General features: G+C 39.5%; 1 protein-coding gene across 1 annotated transcript in view; it reads left to right on the top strand.

Moving 5' to 3' along the window:
- LOC110549242 (vomeronasal type-2 receptor 116-like) overlaps positions 1-24,877 on the top strand; it is a 62,855-nt gene that overhangs the window by 24,863 nt on the left and 13,115 nt on the right. The window contains exons 2-5 of the mRNA XM_060375834.1: positions 18,569-18,860; positions 19,204-20,010; positions 20,722-20,949; positions 22,042-22,165. Coding sequence (XP_060231817.1) covers positions 18,569-18,860; positions 19,204-20,010; positions 20,722-20,949; positions 22,042-22,165 — 1,451 coding nt within the window. The remainder of the gene's footprint in view (positions 1-18,568; positions 18,861-19,203; positions 20,011-20,721; positions 20,950-22,041; positions 22,166-24,877) is intronic.

Below are 24,877 nucleotides of genomic sequence, written 5' to 3'. Positions count from 1 at the left end.
AGAGATATAACGTTATGTCACCTATAGAACAGGTTATGGACAGGGCAAGAAAAAGAGGAGAATATTTTTCTGAGTTTTCTATGGCATACCCCGTGATGGAAATTGTGGATCCACAAGGTAACAGAGTTAGATAACATGTTAGTATTGAATTTAAATGGCTTAAAGAACTAAAGTCAACAGTTTCACTGTATGGGCCTACAGCTCCCTTTACTGTGGCTCTTTTTGAAACCATAGCAGATAATAACTTGACACCCTTAGACAAGAAGACCTTTATTTGTGCAGTTCTATCCAGAGGAGATTATTTGCTGTGGTCAGCAGATTTTAGGGAATTCTCTCTCAAGACCGCTACGCTTAATGTTCAATCTAGAAATCTTGCTTGGAATCGAGACATGTTATTAAGAGAAGGGCAATATGAAGGAAATCATAATCAAATTAATTACCCTCCTGCTGTCTCTACTCAAATTACAGCTACAGCCCATCATGCCTGGCAAAAATTAACTTCCAAAGGAGAAATGAGTTCAGCATTAGCCGATACTAAACAGGGATCTGATGAGCCTTTTCACAAGTTTGTAGACAGACTGTTAAAAGCTGCAGGCAGAATTTTGGGGGCTCCAGAAGGGGGAATCCAGTTTGTGCAACAACTGGCTTTTGAAAATGCCAACATAGCTTGTAAAGCTGCTATTCGGCCTTACAGAGCCCAAACTGATTCATCATAGGGTATATTTGCCTATGCGCTGATATTGGTCCCGCTTACCAACAAGGATTTGCTATGATTGGTGCTTTAAAGGGTATCACAGTTCAGGAAATGTTTATGCAAAAAGGCAAGCAATGAGGAAGTTGTGTTAATTGTGGACAGCCTGGACATACTAAACAAAATTGTCCTTCTATGCAATCTCAACCTCGATCTCTAGGAAACTACCCTAAATGCAAGCAAGAAAAATATTGGGCCAATGAATGTAGATCTAAATTTGACAAGGATGGACAATTTATAACATGTTGGGATCCAGATGCTCCTCTCCTATTACTTGTATTTCAAACACAGTCAACTCCTACTGGATTATTATGGCAATGTAATCCTCTATTGTGGATCCACTTGTCAGCTAGTCCCAGTAAAGTCATTTTGCCTTATTATGAGGCTATTGTGTCATTGTGTCGGGACGCACCCAGAAAAGGGCTTACTTTGGAATTGAGCCTTCCAACATTATTATACCATATAATAAAGCTCAGACTAATTGGCTTTACACCAATTCAGATGAGTGGTTGCTTTCTTTGGCTGGATTTACAGGACAACTAGATAATCATTACCCTTCCAATAAGATTATTCAATTTTTTACTTTACATAGTGTTGGTTTTCCTACCATAGTTAAAAAAAACCTTTAAAAAATGCTTGCTCTATTTTTTTCTGATGGTAACGCTAAAGAAAAAGCTGGCTATACTGTTCATGGGTAAAAAGTTATTTTTCAAGTTCTAGGGTTATCTATCAACTTGCAGAATCGGTGGCTATCCACGCAATGTTACAACATATTTTTGAGCCTTTCAATTTACTGATAGTGTTTATATTGTTCAAGCTATTCCCAAGCTTGAAACAGCAATCAGATTCTTTCTACCACTCTGGCTAGTCAAATGTTTGCTCTGATTGATGGACTTATTCAGGTCTGTCATAATCCTTTCGCTAATATTCATGTTAGAGCCCATTCTGACCTTCCTGGACCTCTTGCTCTAGGTAATCAGACTATTGATAAAGCCTTAATAACCTTGGCTCAAAAAACACCTATACAAAAAGCTCAATTGGCTCATATATTGCATCATCTTAATAGTCACTCCTTACGTTTAACTTATGGCCTTACCAAAAAACAAGCCAGAAAAAATGTTAAAAAATGTAACAATTGTGATGCTTTCCATCCAGTACCTCATCTTGGGGTTAACTCCCAAGGGCTGACTCCACTGACTCCAGGTCAGCTATGGCAGATGAATGTGACTCATTTTTTTTAGGTTTTTATTTTTTATTTTTTTTAAAATTTTTCATCAATTACACTTTATTCATTCTGCATCCCCCATAAGCCCCTCCCTCCTCCCCTCCCAATCCCACCCTCCCTCCTCCCTCTGCTTGCATGCCACTCCCCAAGTCCACTGATAGGGGAAGTTCTCCTCTCCTTTCTGATCTTAGTCTATCAGTTCACATCAAAAGTGGCTGCATTAACCTCTACTATGGCCTGGTAAGGCTGCTCCCCCCCAGGGGAGGTGATTAAAGAGTAGGCCAATCAGATTATGTCAGAGGCAGTCCCTCTTCACATTACTATGTAACCCAATTGGACTCTGAACTTCCCTGGGCTACATCTGTGCAGGGGTTCTGGGTTATCTCCATGAATAGTCCTTGGTTGGAGTATGAGTCTCTGGGAAGTTCCCTGTGTTCCAATTTTCTTGTTCTGTTGCTCTCCTTGTGGAGACCCTGTCCTCTCCAGCTCTTACTATTTCCCAGTTCTTACCTAAAATTCCATTCACTCTGCCCAACAGTTGCCCATAAGGCTCAGCATCTGCTTTGATAGTCTGTAGGGCAGAGGCTTTCAGAGGCCCTCTGTGGTAGGTTCCTAGGTTGTTTCCTGTTTTCTTCTTCTTCTGATGTCCATCCTCTTTGCCTTTCCGGATGGGGATTGGACATTTTAGTTAGGGTCCTCTCTCTTGCTTAGTTTCTTTATATGCACAGGTTTTAGTGGGTTTGTCCTATGTTGTATGTCTATATGAATGAGTATATACCATGTGTGTCTTTTTGCTTCTGGGACAACTCACTCAGGATGATCCTTTCCAGATCCCACCATTTACCTGCAAATTTCATGATTTCCTTATTTTTCATTGCTGAGTAATATTCCATTGTGTAGATGTACCACAATTTCTGCATCCATTCTTCAGTTGAGGGGCATCTGGGTTGTTTCCAGCTTCTGGCTATTACAAATAAGGCTGCTACAAACATGGTTGAGCAAATGTCCTTTTTATGTACTTAAAAATGGGGAACAGAGCTAAACAGAGAATTCTCTGTAGAGGAATACCAAATGGCAGAGAAGCACTTAAAGAAATGCTCAACCTCACTAGCCATTAGGGAAATGCAAATCAAAGCAACCCTGAGATTTCACCTTACACCCATGAGAATGGCCAAGATCAAAAACTCAAGTGACAACACATGCTGGAGAGGTTGTGGAGAAAGGGGAACCCTTCTCCACTGCTGGTGGAAATGTTAACTTGTACAACCACTCTGGAAATCAATCTGGTGCTTTCTCAGACAACTAGGAATAGTGCTTCCTCAAGATCCAGCCATATCACTACTGGGCATATATCCAAAAGAGGCTCAAGTACATAAAAATGTGACTCATTTTATGAAATTTGGGAAATTAAAGTTTATTCATGTAACTATTGATACCTGTACAGGATTTATTTTTGCTACCTTGCATTCTGGAGAAGCTGCACGCCACATTATAGATCATTGTTTGGCTGCATTCGCTGTTCTTGGTGTGCCAAGAAATGAAATCTGACAATGGACCAGCTTATACCAACAAGCCCTTCCAATTTTTTTGTAAAAAAATAAATATTAAGCATGTGACAGGTATTCCTTATAACCCTATGGTCCAAGGCATAGTTAAACATGCCCATGCCACCATTAAGATATATTTACAAAAGACAAAATTGAGGGAATTATGTCCTCCTTGTTCACCCAGAGTTCAATTAAATCATGTACTTTTTATTTCGAATTTTTTAACCTTGGACAAACATCGCAAATCTGAGGCTGAACATTTTTAGCACCCTGAAATGGCATGCCATTATGCCATAGTGAAATGGAGGGACCCCTTAAAAAATACATGACATGGACCCGATCCCGTTTTGATTTGGGGATGAGGTTATGTTTGTGTTTTTTCACAGGTTGAAGATGATGCTCTCGATGGCTGCCAGAGAGACTGGTATGATAAGTGGATTACATCAAGAAACAAGATCATTCCCAAAGTTGCCACAAACTAATCCAGTTGGGGTCCCACAACCATGGGAAATCAGTGTTTTGGATAATCAAGAAGACAGAGGTTAGGCGAATTTGTCACACAGAGACAACACCAGAATGGCTTTGAATCTGCGGCGGTTTACTGAAATCAAGCCAACACTTTTATAAAGAAACACCTTAAAGTTGACATACCTCCTGGAACATTTACAAAGTTTACATTTTAACAAAAAGGGCAACCTGGTATAAAGTAGTCTCTACAAAAAAATCTTGGCCTAAAAGCTTTTTTTATTTTTTTTAATATTATTCTTTTCTTATCAGTTACATTTTATTAACTCTGTATCCCAGCCGTGTCCTGATCCCTCATTCCCTCCCAGTCCCTCCCTCCCTCCCTCATCTCCACTGTGCCCCTTTCCAAGTCCACTGATAGGGAGGACCTCCTCCCCATTCATCTGATCCTGTTTTATCAGGTATCTTCAGGACTGGCTGCAAAGCCTTCCTCTGTGGCCTAACAGGACTGCTCCTCCCTTGGGGGGTGGGGAGGCCAAAGAGCCAGTCATTGAGTTCCTGTTAGAAATAGTCCTTGTTCCCCTCACTTTGGGAAACCAATTGGTTACTGAGCTACCACAGGCTACATCTGAGCGGAGGTTCTAGGTTATATCCATACATGGTCCTTGGTTGAATGTCAGTCTCAGAAAAGACCCTGTTCCCAGATATATTTGGTCGCTGTAGAGCTCCTATCCTTTCCGTATCAGGCTAACTCCCCTTCTTTCTTATGATTTCCTGTACTCTGCCGAAGGTTTGGTCATGAGTCTTTGCTTTGGTATCTCCATCCCTGATCTCAAGCTGTACTACAGGGCAACAGTAATAAAAACTGCATGGTATTGGCATAGAAACAGAAAGGAGGATCAACGGAACTGCATAGAAGACCCAGAAATAAACACACACACCTATGAATACTCAATATTCGACAAAGAAGCCAATTCCATTCAATGGAAAAAGATAGCATCTTCAACAAATGGTGCTGGACCAACTAGATGTCTATATGCAGAAAAATGAAAATAGATCCATATTTATCACCCTGCACAAAACTAAAGTCAAAGTGGATCAAGGACCTCAACATAAAACCAGATACTCTAAATCAATTGGAAAAAAAAGTGGGGAACAGCCTAGAACTCATTGGCACAGGAGACAACTTCCTGAAAGAACACCAACAGCACAGGCTCTAAGAGCAACAATCAATAAATGGGACCTCATGAAACTGAAAAGCTTCTGTAAAGCAAAGGACACCATCATCAAAACAAAACGACTGCCTACAGATTGGGAAAGAATCTTCACTAACCCTTTATCTGACAGAGGACTAACATCCAGTATATACAAAGAACTAAAGAAGCTGAAAAGCAGCAAACCACGTAATCCAATTAAAAATTGGGGAACAGAGCTAAACAGAGAATTCTCGACAGAGGAATATCGAATGGCAGATAAACACTTAAAGAAATGCTCATCCTCAGTAGCCATCAGAGAAAAGCAAATCAAAACGACCCTGAGATATCACCTTACACCCATCAGAATGGCCAAGATGAAAAACTCAAGGCACAACACATGCTGGAGAGGTTGTGGAGAAAGGGGAACCCTCTTCCACTGCTGGTGGGAATGTAAACTGGTACAACCACTCTGGAAATCTATCTGGCGCTTTCTTTTTTTTTTTTTATTTTGTTTTATTTTTTTTTATCAGTTACATTTTATTAACTCTGTATCCCAGCCGTGTCCCGATCCCTCATTCCCTCCCAGTCCCTCCCTCCCTCCCTCCCTCATCTCCACCGTGCCCCTTTCCAAGTCCACTGATGGGGGGGACCTCCTCCCCATTCATCTGATCCTGTTTTATCAGGTATCTTCAGGACTGGCTGCAAAGCCCTCCTCTGTGGCCTAACAGGACTGCTCCTCCCTTCGGGGGTGGGGAGACCAAAGAGCCAGTCATCGAGTTCCTGTTAGAAATAGTCCCTGTTCCCCTCACTTTGGGAAACCAATTGGTTACTGAGCTACCACAGGCTACATCTGAGTGGAGGTTCTAGGTTATGTCCATACATGGTCCTTGGTTGAATGTCAGTCTCCGAAAAGACCCTGTGCCCAGATATATTTGGTCCTTGTGGAGCTCCTATCCTTTCCCCATCAGACTAACTCCCCTTCTTTCTTATGATTCCCTGTACTCTGCCAAAGGTTTGGTCATGAGTCTTTGCTTTGAAAACACTGCTAGTTAGAGTCTTTCAGATGCGCTCAGTAGACTCCAGTCATACGTTCAATGCACATCCCATCTGTCTTTCTAAATGAGGATTGATCATCTTACCCCATGTCCGCTCAATTGATTATCTTTTTTAGGTGTATAGATTTCATTATGTTTATCATATCTTATAGGTCTATATAAGTGAGTATATCCCATGTTTGTCTTTCTCCTTCTGGGATATTTCACTCAGAATGATCTTTTCTAGATCCCACCATTTGCCTGAAAATTTCATGATTTCCTCCTTTTTGATTGCTGAGTAGTATTCCATTGTATAAAAATACCACAATTTCTGTACCCATTCCACCGTTGATGGACATCTGGGTTGTTTCCAGGTTCTGGCTATTACAAATAGAGCTGCTATAAACATGGTTGAACAAGTGTCCTTTTTGTGTACTTGAACAAACTTTGGGTATATACCTAGCAGTGGTATAGCTGGGTCTGTAGGAAGCACTATTCCTATTTGTCTTAGAAAGCGCCAGATAGCTTTCCAGAGTGGTTGTACCAGTTTACATTCCCACCAGCAGTGGAGCAGGGTTCCCCTTTCTCCACAACCTCTCCAGCATGTGTTATCGCTTGAGTTTTTCATCTTGGCCATTCTGATGGGTGTAAGGTGATATCTCAGGGTCGTTTTGATTTGCATTTCCCTGATGGCTAATGAGGATGAGCATTTCTTTAAGTGTTTTTCTGCCATTCGATATTCCTCTGTCGAGAATTCTCTGTTTAGCTCTGTTCCCCATTTTTTAATTGGATTACTTGGATTGCTGCTTTTCAGCTTTTTTAGTTCTTTGTATATACTGGATATTAGTCCTCTGTCAGATAAAGGGTTAGTGAAGATTCTTTCCCAATCTGTAGGCAGTCGTTTTGTTTTGATGACGGTATCCTTTGCTTTACAGAAACTTTTCAGTTTCATGAGGTCCCATTTATTGATTGTTGCTCTTAGAGCCTGTGCTGTTGGTGTTCTTTCAGGAAGTTGTCTCCTGTGCCAATGAGTTCTAGGCTGTTCCCCACTTTTTTTTCCAATTGATTTAGGGTATCTGGTTTTATGTTGAGGTCCTTGATCCACTTTGACTTTAGTTTTGTGCAGGGTGATAAATATGGATCTATTTTCATTTTTCTGCATGTAGACATCCAGTTGGTCCAGCACCATTTGTTGAAGATGCTGTCTTTTTTCCATTGAATGGAATTGGCTTCTTTGTCGAATATCGAGTATTCATAGGTGTGTGGATTTATTTCTGGGTCTTCTATGCGGTTCCATTGATCCTCCTTTCTGTTTCTATGCCAGTACCATGCAGTTTTTATTACTGTTGCCCTGTAGTACAGCTTGAGATCAGGAATGGAGATACCTCCAGATGATCTGTTGTTGTACAGGATCGTTTTAGAGATTCTGGGTTTTTTGTTTCTCCATATGAAGCTGAGAATCTTTTTTTCAAGGTCTGTAAAGAATTGAGATGGTATTTTGATGGGAATTGCATTGAATCTGTAGATTGCTTTTGGCAGTATGGCCATTTTCACAATGTTAATCCTACCAATCCATGAGCACGGGAGATCTTTCCATCTTCTGATATCTTCTTCAATTTCTTTCTTCAGAGACTTGAAGTTTTTCTCAAACAGGTCTTTCACTTGCTTGGTTAGGGTCACACCAAGGTACTTTATGTTATTAGTGGCTATTGTGAAGGGTGTTGTTTCCCTAATTTCTTTCTCAGCCTTTTTGTCTTTGGTATATAGGAGGGCTTCTGATTTTTTTGAGTTGATTTTGTATCCTGCCACTTTGCTGAAGGTGTTTATCAGCTGAAGGAGTTCTCTGGTTGAATTTTTGGGGTCGCTCATGTATACTATCATATCATCTGCAAATAGTGACACTTTGACCTCTTCCTTTCCGATTTGTATCCCCTTGATCTCCTTTAGTTGTCTTATTGCTCTGGCTAGGACTTCAAGTACTATGTTGAAGAGATATGGGGACAATGGACAGCCTTGTCTTGTCCCTGATTTCAGTGGGATTGATTTAAGTTTCTCTCCATTGAGTTTGATGTTAGCTATAGGCTTGCTATATATTGCCTTTACTATGTTTAGGTATGTGCCTTGTATCCCTGATCTCTCCAAGACTTTAAACATGAATGGGTGTTGGACTTTGTCAAATGCTTTTTCGGCGTCTAAGGAGATGATCATGTGGTTTTTCTCCTTCAGTTTGTTTATGTAGTGGATTACATTGATGGATTTCCGTATGTTGAACCACCCTTGCATGCCTGGGATGAAGCCTACTTGGTCATGGTGGATGATATCTTTGATGTGTTCTTGGATTCGGTTTGCAAGTATTTTATTGAGTATTTTTGCGTCAATGTTCATAAGAGAGATAGGCCTAAAGTTCTCTTTTTTTGTTGGGTCTTTGTGTGGTTTAGGTATTAAGGTGACTGTGGCTTCATAGAATGAGTTTGGTAGTGTTCCTTCTGTTTCTATTTTGTGGAATAGCTTGAGGAGAATTGGAGTTAGCACTTCTTTGAAGGTCTTGTAGAATTCTGCGCTGAAGCCATCTGGTCCAGGGCTTTTTTTGGAGGGGAGACTGTTAATGACTGCTTCGATTTCCTTGGGAGATATAGGGCTATTCAGTCTTTCTACCTGATCTTGACTTAGTTTTGGTAGATGGAATCTTTCAAGAAAATTATCCATTTCATTTAGATTCTCAAATTTTGTGGCATATAGGCTTTTGTAGTATGACCTAATAATTGTTTGGATTTCCTCAATGTCTGCTAAGGGTTTGTCTATCTTGTTGATTTTCTCAAAGAACCAGCTTTTTGTTTCATTGATTCTTTGGATAGTTTTATTTGTTTCTAGTTGATTGATTTCAGCCCTTAGTTTGATTATTTCCAGCCGTCTGCTCCTTTTGGGTGTATCTGCTTCTTTTTGTTCTAGGGTTTTCAGTTGGGCCATTAAGTTGTTTGTATGTGATGTTACGAATTTCTTCTTGCAGGCACTTAGTGCTATAAATTTTCCTCTGAGTACTGCTTTCAGTGTGTCCCATAAATTTGGGTATGTTGTGCCTTCCTTTTCATTGAATTCTAGGAAGTCTTTAATTTCTTTCTTTATTTCTTCCTTAACCCAGCTGTCATTGAGTAGTAAGTTGTTTAGTTTCCATGTGCGTGTCGGCTTTTTGTTGTTTCTGTTGTTGTTGAGGTCGAGCTTTAGTCCATGGTGGTCAGATAGTATACAAGGGATTATTTCAATCCTTTTGTATCTGTTGAGGCTTGCTTTGTGGCCCACTATATGGTCTATTTTGGAAAAGGTTCTATGGGGTGCTGAAAAGAAGGTGTACTCTTTTGAGTTTGGGTGAAATGATCTGTAGACGTCTATTACGTCCATTTGATTTAGGGATTCTGTGAGTGCTTTTATTTCCCTATTTGGTGTCTGTCTAGTTGATCTGTCCCTTGGTGAGAGTGGAGTGTTGAAGTCTCCCACTATTAAGGTATTAGGATCAATGTATGATTTAAGCTTTAATAATGTTTCATTTACGAATGTCGGTGCTCTTGTATTTGGGGCATAGATATTCAAGATTGTGATGTCCTCTTGGTGGATTTTTCCTTTGATGAGAATATAGTGGCCCTCCTTATCTTTTTTGATTAACTTGGGTTGAAAGTCTATTTTATTAGATATTAGGATGGCTACTCCAGCTTGTTTTCTGGAACCGTTTGCTTGAAAAACAGTTTTCCAGCCCTTTACTCTGAGGTAGTGTTTGTCTTTGTTGCATAGGTGTGTTTCTTGGATGCAACAGAATTTGGATCCTGTTTCCTTAACCATTCTGTTAGCCTGTGTCTTTTTATTGGTGAGTTGAGGCCATTGATATTGATAGATAATAGTGACCAATGCATGTTAGTTCCTTTTGTAATGGAGTCGATGATCTAACCCTGATTCATTGCTTGTTTTCTTTTCATTTTTGTTGGGACATTATCTGTATGCCCTGTTTTCTTGGGTGAATTTGTTTTCATTGGATTGGAGTTTTCCTTCTAGTATCTTCTGTAGGGATGCTTTGCTGTGTAGATATTGTATAAATTTAGTTTTGTCATGGAATATTTTGTTTTCTCCATCTATGTTGATTGAAAGCTTTGCAGGGTATAGTAGTCTGGGTTGACATTTGTGATCTCTTAGAGTCTCCATGATACTTGCCCAGGCCCTTCTGGCTTTCATAGTTTCTGATGAGAAGTCTGGCGTGATTCTGATAGGTCTACCTTCATATGTTACTTGGCCTTTTTCCCTTGCTGCTTTTAATATCTTTTCTTTGTTCTGTAGATTTAGTGTTTTGACTATGATGTGACGTGATGTGTTTCTTTTCTGGTCTAGTCTATTTGGAGTTCTGTAGGCCTCTTGTATATTTATGGACATCTCTTTCTTTAAGTTGGGAAAATTTTCTTCTATGATTTTCTTGAAAATATTTTCTGGACCTTGGAGTCTGGAGTCTTCTTTTTCGTGAATTCCTATTATTCTTAGATTTTGTCTTTTCATAGCATCCTTGATTTCTTGGATGTTTTGTGATTGGAACTTTTCTGATTTTACTTTTTCTTTGAGAGAAGTATCCATTTCTGCAAGTGTGTCTTCAGCTCCAGAGATTCTCTCTTCCATCTCTTGTATTCTGTTGGTGATGCTTACTTTTGTGGTTCCTGATCTTTTCTCCAAGTTCTCCAGCTCAAGGGTTTTCTCATTTTGTGTTTTCTTTATTGATTCTAATTCTGTTTTCATGCCTTGCACCATTTCTTTCATGTGTTTGAATTTGGATTCCTGTCTCTCAACGATGGCCTCTATTTCTTTTTTCATTTCCTTCTTATATGCCACTAATTTTTCCTCTACTTGTGTATCTATTTGTTTGGCTATGTTTGCCTGTGTTTCTTTAAGGATATTGTCTATTTCTTCTTTCTTTGCCTCCAATTGACTGGCCATCTCTTTGAAAGACTTGTTCATTTCCTCCTTATGAGCCTCAAATAATTGGGCAAGCATGGCTTTAAAATCATTTTCCTGTGCTTCTGCTGAATTGGTGTATCCATCGATTTTGGGGTTTGCTGGTGAAGTCATGATGTCCTGATTTATGTTGGAAGTGTTCTTTCGCCTACCTCTGGCCATTGGCTTATCTGAAACCTTCCCTGTTTGTTTTTGGATTCTGCAGATCAGACTGGTGCTGTCTCTCTCTGGTGTCTGGAGAGTTCTTCAGGAAGCTGAGCACTCTCAGTGTGTGCTGAGGACTAGCTGTACCTGTGGGAGGAAAGTACGCAGGCGCAAACGGGGCAAATGCAAGCGTGTGTGTGTGTGCGCGCGCGCGTGTGTGTCTGTGTGTGTAAGTGTGCGTGGATGAGTTTCTCTAGGGACAGAGTGATGGCTAATGTTGAACCCTTGAGTGTGTGGGAGGGGCTCTGTACTGTATATGTCGCAGGCGCTAATGATGATCGCAGCGCAATTTCTGGTATTAACTGTCTTAGCTCCTCAATCAGGCCCACAGGGCAGGAACTTCAATGTCCCTAGTGCCCCTCTGTTTCCCAAAGTCGGTATGTGGGTGGGAGGGGGGTTCGATGCCTGGCTTCTGATTTAGAAGGACCCAGGATCTGGGGAACTGCAGATTCTCAAGGGTGCACTCACTTACAGGCAGGTCTCTTGGCCGAGATCGTGGTATTGGGGGCTCTCTGCTCTCTGGTTTGGCCCTGCTTCTTTGATGTGTTCCGCCAGTTCTGTGCTGCTGTCACTGCCAGGTTCTGAGGTCTTGCTGCAGCTGGAGATTTCAGGGTGGTCACTTCAGCAGGGATGGGGTAATCAGGCTCTCTGTTCTCTGGTTTGGCCCTGGTTAGTCTTAAACTGGAGGGCTGTGGTGCCCCGCCAGTTCAGTACTGCTCCGCTGCCACGTCCTGCTGTAACTGGAGACTGGCTTGCTAGTCCCAATGCTTTCTGGGAAGTCCTGGGATCTCTTCGTTGTGCTCTCCAAGCTTGGGAGGCCCAGTGCCTGGTGTGTCCAGGTTGTATGACGTTTCTGCCTGGTTTCGGTGGGTATATAGCGTATTCTCTGTCACTGTGGGATTGGGCGGGTCGTACGTCAGTGATGGCGATCCTGTGGAGCTAGTATGGTGTCTAGCAGATTCGCGCCCTGGGAGGATGGTACAGCTGCTGCGCGAATCTGGGACTCCGGGGTACGTACTGCTGGCTTTTGTCTGCCGCTAAAGTGGTTGGGGCTCCGTCTCAGCGGTTGTATACCCCAGGCAGTTAGGTCTGCGCTGAGAAAGATGAGTCCGCTGTGCCACTGTGCGGAGGAGGAAGGAGGTCTGGGGGAAGGGAGTGCAGCAAGAACAAAGGATCTTTTCTCTCCCTCCCCAAGCAAGTCTCCGGGTGACCGGAGGCCAAAGTTTTCACCTCCTGCGATGTTCTCTGGTGTTCAGAAAGCCTCGCTGTGGTTTTCCTGGGTTGGGGGTCCTTCCATTCTCCAACTCAGAAGATCAGGTATCCCACTGCTCAGAAACTGTGTGTGCTAGTCGCCATCTTGGCTCCGCCCCCCTATCTGGCGCTTTCTAAGACAATTAGGAATAGTGCTTCCTCAAGACCGAGCTAGACCACTGCTAGGTATATACCCAAAGTTTGCTCAGGTACACAAAAGGGATACTTGCTCAACCATGTTTATAGCAGCTCTATTTGTAATAGCCAGAACCTGGAAACAACCCAGATGTCCATCAATGGAAGAATGGGTACAGAAATTGTGGTATTTTTACACAATGGAATACTACTCAGCAATCAAAAAGGAGGAAATCGGAAATTTGCAGGCAAATGGTGAGATCTAGAAAAGATCATTCTGAGTGAAATATCACAGAAGGAGAAAGACAAACACGGTACATACTCACTTATATAGACTATAAGATATGATAAACACAATGAAATCTATACACCTAAAAAAGATAATCAAGAGAGCGGACATGGGGTAAGATGATCAATCCTCATTTAGAAAGACAGATGGGATGTGCATTGAACGTATGACAGGAGTCTACTGAGGGCATCTGAAAGACTCTAACTAGCAGTGTTTTCAAGGCCTAAAAGCTTTTACTCAAAGTAAACAAAGGGCATAAAAGTTTTATTGCTACTAATTAGTGAGTGGAAAGGCAGGGACTGTTATGGCCCTCCGAGCCAAGTCAGCTAAAGATTTACAGTCCTCCTTAGAGATAAGATGCTCGAGGTAGCCTGTCCATAAAACTCATAGTATAATATAGAACCTTCTGACCTCCTATGTTTACTTATCTTCGTTCTGCCTCATCATAAACACCTGTGTAAAGCTCTTACTCCTTTATTTCCTACAATGTTTGGATTTTTTACAAGCAATTTCTGATACTGAATCTGACTCATTACTTTTCCTAAATTTTTATTTTTCTTTTACCCTGTTCTTGCTAAAGCTTTTAATAATCTATCAGAAATATGTTTCCTTAAATAGTTAATTGTGCTGTTCCAAGAGAAACAACAAAAAGCTCATCAATCCAACCCTGCAAACGAGGAAGCATAGGAATCTCAGAATACGTCTTTTTGGTTTAGGTGGTCAGGGTGGACACTTTGCCAGGGACCTCCAGGAAGTTCATTCCCGAGGGAAACATATTGCCCATCTAGCAGCACAATTTATTGTTATGCTACACAGACAACACTAGAGTGGGTGTGGCACAAAGTGACGATATTGCTGTTCCTGTTGCAGCTGATTCATCCAGTGAAGGCTGAATTACAACTTTGGGCTTTAGTGCCAAACACCCCTCTTGATCTCCCTGTACATGTTAGTGCACCTTTGTTTCCTGCCTTGTATTCTAACAATGATAGCTTAGTCTTACCTTTTTCTTCTGCAGATACTTCTACAGATATTTCTGGGTTTTATAATTTTACTGATTCAGTTTGTTTTAGGATTGCTGGTTCATTCATTGGGCGTTCTTATATTAAGCTTTATCTTCCTTGTGTTCAACTTTACTATGGAAGACATGCTGATAGTTATAGGCTAAAGCCAGATTTGGGAAATAAATTATTACTGACTAATATTCAAGTTGCCATTAGCTATTGTAATTTAACTGATCAGCCTACCTTAGTAGATTTACCTAGTTGGCCTGAAGGGAGTATTTATTCTACCTCTGTAGGTCTTCCTTTACCCTAGGTTCATTGTTTACCTCCTCATCAGCCCTTGAAGGCATTCAATAAACCAGGATTATGGGACAGACAACACACTGACCCTGTGGCTGATGCTAACGGCATACCTATGAAGTATCCATGGGTAATGGGCCCATATTACTTATGTGGAAAGTTGAGTTGCATGGACATTAGATCTCTCTGCTTTTTTAATACGACCATTGTAGAAAATGGTGCTATGCGTTTTAATGCTATTGCAGGCAAACCTTTATCAGTAGCCCCAAAAGTTACTCTTACTCTTTCTCCTGCTAAGGTTTATTTAAAGCCACCTTTTTTTTTCTTTTTACTAGTTAGCAGTCCATTGGTATCTGCAGAAATTCATTGTTCTATAGCCTCTTGCAGAATTTCCTCCTGTTGGAATGTCAAGTTTTTTTACAGGAGTTGTTAGGACACCTGCTAGCTTGTGGGTACCAGTTGTTTCCCCAGATGATTATCATAAAGTTGGACTTATGACTGTTACTAGATTTAAAAGAGGTTTTGGCATTACTATGGCTATTACAGCAGCACCCTCACAGGAGGAATCACAGATGCAGTGGCTCTTTCTCAAAATACCATTACTGCTGCAGCATTAAATCAGTTAATACCACAGCTACTGCTTATCAAACTCAATTGCTTGTCAATAATCATTTTCATCAGGCCATTCTGGTTTTGCAGCAACAAATAGATTTGTTGTCAGAAGAAATTAAAGTAGTAAGAAACATGACTATATATTCCTGTGACCCTCATTATGGTAAATTCTGTCTTACCCCTTTTCCTGTCACTAACATGTCCTCAGCTAGACAACAGCTTTCCACTCTTATTAAGGGCCATGGGATTCAAAGTATGTACAATTATCTGCTCAGCTTGCTAATGATCTTACTAAGTTACAGGAGAATGTTGTGGAGCCACTGGATATAGACTCTTCCTTCCTGACATGCATTTGGATACATTTGAAGAAGCTTCTTGATCCATCCTGAATGTTCATTTATGCATGTTTGGCTGGTCTGATACTATTTATCTTTGTAGTTGCCAGATGTGTCCACTTAGCTCCACAGCACCAAGCTAGATTTAATGAGACCATGCACAAAGTCTTTTTGGCCATGGAACAGAAGCATGCTGTGACTCCCTTGACCCAGGTAGGGGCTTAGCTTGCCCAGCTCACACATCAGCTTTAACCTCCCCTTTCCTGTGTGATGGGCCAGTTAGTTCTGGGTGATCGGATATATACCAACCAAAGACACAGAAATCCCCCTATAAGTGGGATTCTCCCATGACAGGTAAGACATTTATTGGGAATCACCCCCACCTAAGACAGACACGGTCCCTTTGTTTTAATTCGAAAGGGAGGAATTGTGGCAGCCCAATTGGAGTTACTGGCAAAATGGAAAGTGCATCTGTGCAGTGGAACTCGGCCTTTCGGCCCTAGTTACTATCTAAGCTTGGAGGCTAAGAGATTGACCCTGGCAATTTCATAACAAGAAGGTTCTGACCGGGAGAACTAGATAGGAAATTCCTTACTTCCATGGTAACCAGATAGCAGACTCTGTGTAACCTTGAGTGAGCTCTCCTCTGTTTTGACCAAGTAAAGCTCCTACATGAGAATCTGCTTGTACTTTTCTGTCTAATTAAATGTAAACCTGACATCCATTAAACTGACATCTTGATCAAAGCATAGACTTGGTGTCCCTCTTTTTGTCGCCTTGTCCCTCTCTCCACAGCCTTCACTCAGGAGGTGTCCAGGTGTCACTGCTGGTCAGTGATAGGGTTTCCCTGTGAGACTTGTTTTCTTTGCCTGCTGGCTTCCTTCCTTCCTGCCTATCTGTTTTTTTTTTTTTTATTCTTTTTTTCCTTTAAACAGGGTTTCCTTGTGAAACTAACTATATACACCAAGCTGGCCTTGAACTCAGATAAACAACTGCCTTTGCCTTTTGAGGCCTAGGATTAATGGTGTATAGCATTCTAAGTTTAAAAAAGATAATAGTTTGTTTATGTTTTTAAATTTGCCTGTTTATTTTGTAAAAAGAGAGGAGTGCATGGATTTAGATAGGTAAGATGGGAGGAAAAGCAAAATGCAAAAATCTTTTCATTATACAAAAAAGACATTACACATGTTCATGAAAATATATAATATATATTAATCAAAATGAATGTTTAAACAATATATGGAATACAAATTTCAAATTGTGAAAAGAATAAGAAAGAATCAAATGAAATTGTGTTGCATTTCAAACAGAGTTTAAAACATGAATATAATATAAAGTCATTAAGATATGAATTCTTGGCTGTAAAGTTTCCATTTCCTTGCTTTGTGTTTGGACGCTTGGAGCCCCTCTTCTGCTTTCTCATGAAACATGTACTAGAGATGGTAGTCTATAATTTGTTCCAAGGGCCTTTGCTTACATGCATAAAGTTTTGAAAAATGACACATATCATCCAATTACAGATACATTTTAATTGATTCTGTCTATTGGCAAACTTTATTTATTTCTTGTTTCTCACAGTTCTGAAAATTATTCTCAGATATAATTTTATTGTATATTTGAATTTAAATATTAACTTTTTAATTGTTTCATACAAATATTTTGATCATATTCACCAATACCACTATATCTTCCCAGGTTCACTCTGTCCATCTTTAACCCCTTACTCAGCTAACTCTGAATTTCAACTACAGTCTGTGTTCCACCATTACTCCTGTAACTTGAGCCTTCCCTTAAGTGTGGTTGACTTCTTAGGGGTTACAACAGTGAAGAAACTCTCTCTCTCTCTCTTTCTTAGTAGCCATCATATCTCAATAAATCTCAGGTAGGATAGAAATTTCCTGCCCATCACCCTCACATTCCGGCATTTTGTAGTGTTTGAGAATGGTCTTGTACATGATTTTATCATTACTGTGAGTTCAAACGTGCAACTAGCCTATCACAGAAAGTAAATATTGTTTCCATGAGTTTATACACAGTCTCTGACCCTTCAAATCTTCCAACTTCTCTTCAAACAGGATGCTTCAGCCTTCATGATAGGGTTTATGACATGTATGCCTCATTTAAGGATGAATTTAATAGTCTATTATTGTCTGTACCATGATCAGTGATTTGTTTCTGTATTATGTGACATCTACTACAAAAAGAAACTCCTATGATGAGAATTGAGGGATGTACTAATCCGTGGGCATAGCAATCAGTCATTAGTTGATTTCATAGTGGGCCCACTTAGCAGAATAAAAGTATAAATTGCTCTCCTTGGGTCTCTTCCTTAGGCAAAGACACCTGGTCATTTTTATAGTGCCCATATGTATTCCATACCATGGAGGGGACCTTATGTCAAATAAGAAAAAGGGCGGCTCCACATAACCTGTGTGCCCATTTTTGTACCAAAGAACATATCATATAAAGCCAGTCATTACTGGATCCCTCATGGTTCAGAGATGAGTGAGAGTGATGGTTGCTTTTATTTTCTTTGGTAGCATCCATAACACCTTTAAGCACTGTGAATCTAGGCAGCAGAGATAAAGCATCCAAGTGAGTACCAGCTAGATTTCTCCATGTTCTGTCATTCAAATATGTAGTGTCCTCAACAAAAGAGTCATATCATCATGTTCGGCAGGATCCAATCTTAGACCTTCTTGATACATATTCTAGATAATGAATATGAAAGATGTACGGTATTTGATATTCTTAACATGACTCAGAATCATTATTATAATTATATACAAGTTAACTGAGATGTACAGACTCCTGATCTGATTAATTTTGGCACCTTGCTGCACTCTGCCCAAAGTTTGGCTATGAGTCTCAGCATCTGCTTTGATATTCTGCTGGGTAGAGTCTTTAAGAGGCCCTCTGTTTTCTCCTTGATCCAATGTCCACCCTGTTTTTCTTTCTGAGTGAGGATTGATCCTCATGGACAGTTTTTTAAATGTTTTTCTGCACATAAAAGATTAGAAAACAAAATTTTAATTGACCATAATTAATGAGTGTTAATACTGCAAGATCTTACCTGATTCTAGTTAAAATTCTCATTCTACTTTCAGTTACTCATAAAAAGATGTTAAAATATGGATTTTATAGAAGTATTGACATTTGAGTAATAAAAGCCATTGCACTGAGTACTAAGATTGTAAGGTCTATGTTTTTCTCCTTTGTGATTTTATTACATCTATGCAGGTATAAGTTTAAGAACTACCAGTTTCTTCTGATGCTGATATTTGCCATTGAGGAGATCAACGGAAATCCTCATCTTCTACCCAACACAACCTTGGGCTTTGAGATACATAATATTGGATTTACTGAAAAGTATATCCTTATTTGCCCCTTTAGTTGGCTCACAAGAGTGAAGAATCCTGTACTTAATTACAACTGTGCAAAAAAGGGAATGTCACCTGCTGCACTCACAGGAACATCATGGGCAACATCTGCTCACATTGGGACATTACTACAACTCTACAAAATACCTCAGGTGAGGGATGAGGTGTGAAACCTAAGAGTCATGTATTCTTTGTTAACAGTATAGGTGTCTGAAAATGTGAAAAAGATGCATGAGATAATCCACTATCAAAGGCGAATGTGAAGGTCCTTGATGATAGATCCGTATTTCTAGTACTTGAAATACAAAGGAATAAGAGGTGGCTGAGCCTGTCAGTAATTTTTTTGTGAAAAACTCTGTATTTTTTTTTTTTTTTTTTGCCTTTTAAAAAATGGCAAAACTATCTTCATCCTAACTGTTTACATTTGTTGATTCAAGATGGAAATTGTGTTTAATGCCAGTGTTCTTTATCTGGTTACCATTTTTTTTTCTACAGCTCTCTTTTGGGCCTTTTGATTCTACCTTGAATGACCAAGGTCAGTTTAATTGTCTCTATCAGATGGCCGCCAAGGACACATATCTATCACTTGCTATAGTCTCTTTGCTGCTTCATTTCAGTTGGTCCTGGGTTGGTCTGATCCTCCCAGATGACCACAGAGGAAATCAGATGCTGTCAGACTTGAGAAAAGATATGGAGAGTAATGGCATCTGCATAGCCTTTTTGAAATTGATCTCTGGAAACATGAATTCACTTTCCAATGAATTATGGATAAATCTAGAGAAGATTCAGGAATCCTCAGTAAATGTGATAGGTATATATGGGGACATTGGATCTTCACAAGGCTTAATGAGACACATTGGACACCTGTTTATGACATGGAAAGTCTGGGTCTTAAACTCTCAGTGGGATGCTGTCAGCCATGCTGATTATTTCATGGTAGACTCATTTCATGGGAGTCTTATTTTTACACACCATCATAAAGAGATGGTTGAGTTTACAAATTTTATTCATACAGTTAATCCCTACAAATACCCTGAAGACACTTATCTTCCTAAGTTTTGGTTTATGTTCTTCAATTGCTCATTTTCTGAGCTTGACTGTCAACTTTTGGAGAACTGCCAACCCAATGCTTCTTTGGAGATGCTGCCCAGACACATTTTTGACCCAGCCATGAGTGAAGAGAGCTACAATATATACAATGCTGTGTATGCTGTGGCTTACAGTCTCCATGAGATGAACCTTCAGCAAATACAGAAGCAACCATATGCTAATGGAAAAGAATTAGAATTCTTCCCCTGGAAGGTAATATCCCTTCTTGTGTGTTGTAATATCAGCAATGTGACATTTTTATTATTTTTTAAGTCACTCAAATTGGGTATTATAGGGTTTACATATGTTGTCATGAGCAAGGGAGAATATTCGTTTCCCTGTCTAGATGGCAGTACAAAATCCTAAGTAAATGTCCTTTGTAAATGTCACGCAAGGAACAAAGAACAAACAACAGCCAATATTAAATTCATATAACAAATTGTCTCACAGTCTTCTTCATAACCTCTGCACTGTGAAAACTGGGGGTTTCTAATGAGTATTTCTCAGAGCAGAAGAACATGAAGTAAATCCTTAATGTTTGGAACACTTCTGAGCACTACCATAGGGTTATGAAATGAAGGGTCACCTTAAAGTGAACTTTAGTCTTCAGGGCCCTCATTTAAAGAATGGAAGCTCTAAAGATATTCTAAACATTGGCTAACTTTTTAAAGCAATGTAAATTATCTCAATTTACATAACATGTTGTCTTAGCTGTGCTTTGTGCAACGATAGATATCTCTAGAACAGAATGGAATTTTCAATACTTAATGCATTTCAATCCAAGTATCATTCATTTGGTGGCTCCTTCAAATTTACTTTTTATCATGAAGGGTTAAAACCACTGAGATTTCATTGTATTACCCTTTAAAAAATATTTGTATTTTCTGAGATGTATTTCAACATATATTTCTGAATCTCTCGTAGCTCCACCCTTTCCTAAAGAACACCCTTCTGGAAAATCATATGAGCAGTGACACAGTGATGGATGAGGGAAGAAACTTAGACCCAGTGTATGATATTCTCAACTTTTGGAACTTTCCAAAAGGTCTAGGATTAAAGGTGAAAATAGGAAACTTTTCTCCAATTGCTCCCCAGGGTCAACAGTTGTCTTTATCTGATCAGTTGATTCAATGGCCAATAAGCTTTACAAAGGTGAGTTGTGATTCATCTTACTGCTTTAACTTTTTATGAAAACTAAAATAATTTTCAGGATGTAATGATCCTTGTACTGTCATTCAGTACCAATCAATATTTAACTAATAAAGACTCCTTTCTCATTCCCTGCCTCTGATCAATAGAAGAGCTCATTTAATTAAGCTCATGCAGTTCTTTTTTCCTTTTATCTGTATTAATTTATTTATTAAAATTTATTCAATTTGTATCCCCTGATGAAGCTCTCTCCATTATATTCTACCCACCCTCCTTATTTTCTCTCTATGTCCTTTCTTTAGGCACATGATAGGGCTGGTCCTCCTCCCCTTCTAACTGACCCTAGCCTATCAGGTCTCATCAGGGCTGGCTGCATCATATTCCTCTCTGTCCTGGCAAGGCTGCAACCCACCCCCCAACCCTGGGAAGGTGATCAAAGAGCTGGCCACTGAGTTTATGTCAGAGAAACCTCATGATCCCTTCCTAGGAACCAACTTGAAATCTGAGCCCTCTATTGGCTTTCTCTGAGCAGAGTGTCTAAGTCTGCTCCATGCATGGTCTTTGGCTAGAGTGTCAGTCGTCTTTCCAGGTAACCCTGGCCCTAGGTTTTTAGCTATGTTTGTCTCCTTATTGAGTTCCTGTCCCCTCAAGGTCTTTTTATTTATCTCTTCTTCCATAAGGTTCCCTGCACCTCACAGAAATGTCTGTATAAAATTCTTCACACATACACTCAAAGATTCATTTCCATGGTAAAGCCAAGCCCTGTCAAGTTCTCAACATTCACAATCACAGTGGATATGAAAGCTCACTCTAATAGCAAATATAGAGACCGCTTTCTAGAGCCATACTGTGACCTTTTAGAACATTACTTTAATGACATACTCTTAACTGCAGCTTAATGTATCGTACCAATATTTAAGCATGTAGTCTACGTAGACCCAAAGCTACCAAAATTAGCAATACCCAAATCGATTGTTTTCAATAGCATGTGTAATCATTTGAAAATTTACTATTCAGTGATACTCAGAAATTCTCTAATTTCTTGGATTTTTCACAAAAGATTGAGCATTTGCCAATAACTTTTATTTCTCTCAGATTCCTCAGTCTGTGTGCAGTGAGAGCTGTAGGCCAGGATTCAGGAAAGCCACCCAGGAAGGCAAGGCTGTCTGCTGCTTTGATTGCACTCCTTGTGCAGAAAATGAGATTTCGAATGAGACAGGTAAATACAGGCTTACAGAAGATTTTCTTATCTGTGCACAGGTTATCTGCAATACCTAAGCAAATGGAACAGGACTGGAGGGAAGATAATGATCTTTTTCCTTGATTAGAAATTTAAGCATTGCTGTTACTTTTATTTTCTTTTAGATAGATATAGATATACAGATAAATACATACACAGATACAGAGATAATTCATAGATAGATAAAACACTGTAGACATTAAAGTCATCCTTGACTCACACTGCTGATCCATTGCAAATATTCTTCCCTAAAGAGAACCACTTTGCCCAAAAGTTAGCAGTCTCTTTCTTTCCACCATAGACAGTTTTGAGCCCCATTTCCTTATGGTCACATTTAAGATTCACTTAAGGCTTGGATTTCTCACATCCTATTTATGTTTATTCTTAGTACAAGTGTTTTTTAACACTTCAGGTGACTGAAGATTTGGATTTGATTTCCTTTGTACATATATTTTATCTTTATGATAAAGTTTCTTACTGAAAATCAATTATTTCATATAATTTGTTCTTTTGAATCTGCCTACCTTTTCCTAAACATAGACTCTTTCTCACACAATATAATAAGAATAAATTTCCTCTCCCTCTACCTCTCTCAGTTTCCCCTTACCTTCGCTCTCATCCAGATCCATTCATTATCTCTGTCTCACTAGAAAAAGAACATGGTTCTGAGAAATAATAACAAAACATAAAAAATTAACATATAAATAGGTAAAATAAAACCCATCATTTCAAGGTTGGAGAAGACAAGACAAAAGAAAAGTAAAAGCCCCTAAGTGCTAAACTGGAAGCTCTAGTATATGTGCAGTGGACCTGATAAAGAAAAGTGTGGGCTCTGTGATTTCAGTTTTTTAGACTGAATAAGGCACTAATCTGTGTGTTTGGAAGAATATAATCAAACATCCTTTTTTTAGAACAATAACATTGGTTTGACCAAAGGTCTCTGGGTTATCAAGTCTCTGGTCCTTGGTAGCTCAAATAGAATCAGGTATTTGTATCATCTCATGGAGAGATTCATGAGTATAAACAGACATTGGTTGGTTATTCCCTCAAGGTTGGTGCCACAATTAATTACCTACCATATTCTGTATACAAGGCTGGTTATATACCAAAATTTGGTAGTTGCATTGGTGTAAACACACATCTTTTGACAACTTAAAAGTACCATTCTGTGTCATGAACAGTTAGAACCTGGAAGGTGAAGGTTCTACGTAGCACCATTTTAACCTCTTCAAGTTTAATGAGTTGCTTTGTTGTGTTGTCTTCCACTGTGGGGCCTGTCTGTCAGACTGTTCAGGAAAACACCTCTTGTCTTGGCAGCAGCCTGGTTTTCTTGGGATTTCCATTTCATCTTTTTAGGCAACTGCTCAAGATCATGAAACCGTCCTGGTACTTGTAGCTGCATTATTTTTCAAGAGCTGTACAGTTGGGTTTTTTTTCTCCCCACTATTTGGAGACTTCATTACGAGATTTCAATAGGACTTCATTAGGCTAACCTTACTCCAGATAATCTTTTCTACATCCATCCATTTGCCTGAAAATTTCACAGTGTCATTTTTAAACAGCTTATTTAGAGGCCATCATGTGAATGTATCATATAAGCTTTATTCATTCTTCTGTTGAGGGACATCTAGATTGTTTCTGGTTTCTGGATTTGTGGATAGAGCAGCAGTGAGCATGGTTAATAAAGCACCCCTGTGGTTGGACGAAACATCCTTTGGGTATATTCCCAAGAGTGGTAAAGATGAATCTTGAAGCAGATTGATTTTCATCATTGTGAGAAAATAACACACTGATTACAATGTGCTGAACAAGTTTTCCCTCCCACCAAGAAGGGAGGAGAGTTCCTACTCTACATCCTTGCCTTCATGAGCAGATAAATATATTTATGCTCTTAAGCATTCTTAAAGGTGCAAGATGGGATGTCAGAATTTCACCTATCCTCTGTTTGTGGAGAGCAACAAATATCTTTTGCAATAGCCTAAGTTGTTGGGAGTTCTCTAGGGCCCCATTAACTAACAGTTATATGTAACTCATTCTTGACACAGGAGCTTTCATTTGGTGGCTAGAGATGTGTAGTTGATGTTGGGCTCATATATATATATATGTATATATATATATATATATATATATATATATACACACACATATATATCTTCTACTGTAATGGTGTCCAATACACCACCAGTTGTCACTTCTTTTCAGCTGTTCATCCTATCAATTGCTTCTGAACTCCCTTCTTTTCTCCATTGCACATTTGATCTTCTTGTTCCTATCTCACCTCATATTCATCCATAACTATTAACTCTAGTTCTATTTCCTAAGACTAACTTTGTACCTACCCTCACTGGCTATATCAAGTGTAGCCTTCTTACCAATACTTAACAGGGAAAAGCCTCATATAAATTAATACATGGTATGCTTGTTGTTGGGGCCTGGTTACTTCACTTAGGCTTTTATTCTATTAATTTTATTCCATTATTTCCATTAATTTACATGGAAATTCCACAGTATGTTTTTAGTTTCAAGATCCCCTTAATGAGATTCATTTATTTCTATTTGTACTGATTCACATGAGCCAAAACGGAAAATTCAAGTTCATATAATCAGTCTTCAATACAAAGTTGTTCAGAAAGCTGCCATGTGATGCACAAAATTCCCACTTGAAAACTATGTAGAAACACATTCATTACA

Source organism: Meriones unguiculatus (assembly GCF_030254825.1).
Source record: "Meriones unguiculatus strain TT.TT164.6M chromosome 13 unlocalized genomic scaffold, Bangor_MerUng_6.1 Chr13, whole genome shotgun sequence".
In the NCBI taxonomy this organism is placed as follows: domain Eukaryota; kingdom Metazoa; phylum Chordata; class Mammalia; order Rodentia; family Muridae; genus Meriones; species Meriones unguiculatus.
The sequence above is the reverse complement of the archived record's forward strand: the minus strand, read 5'-3'. Positions and strand labels throughout refer to the sequence as shown.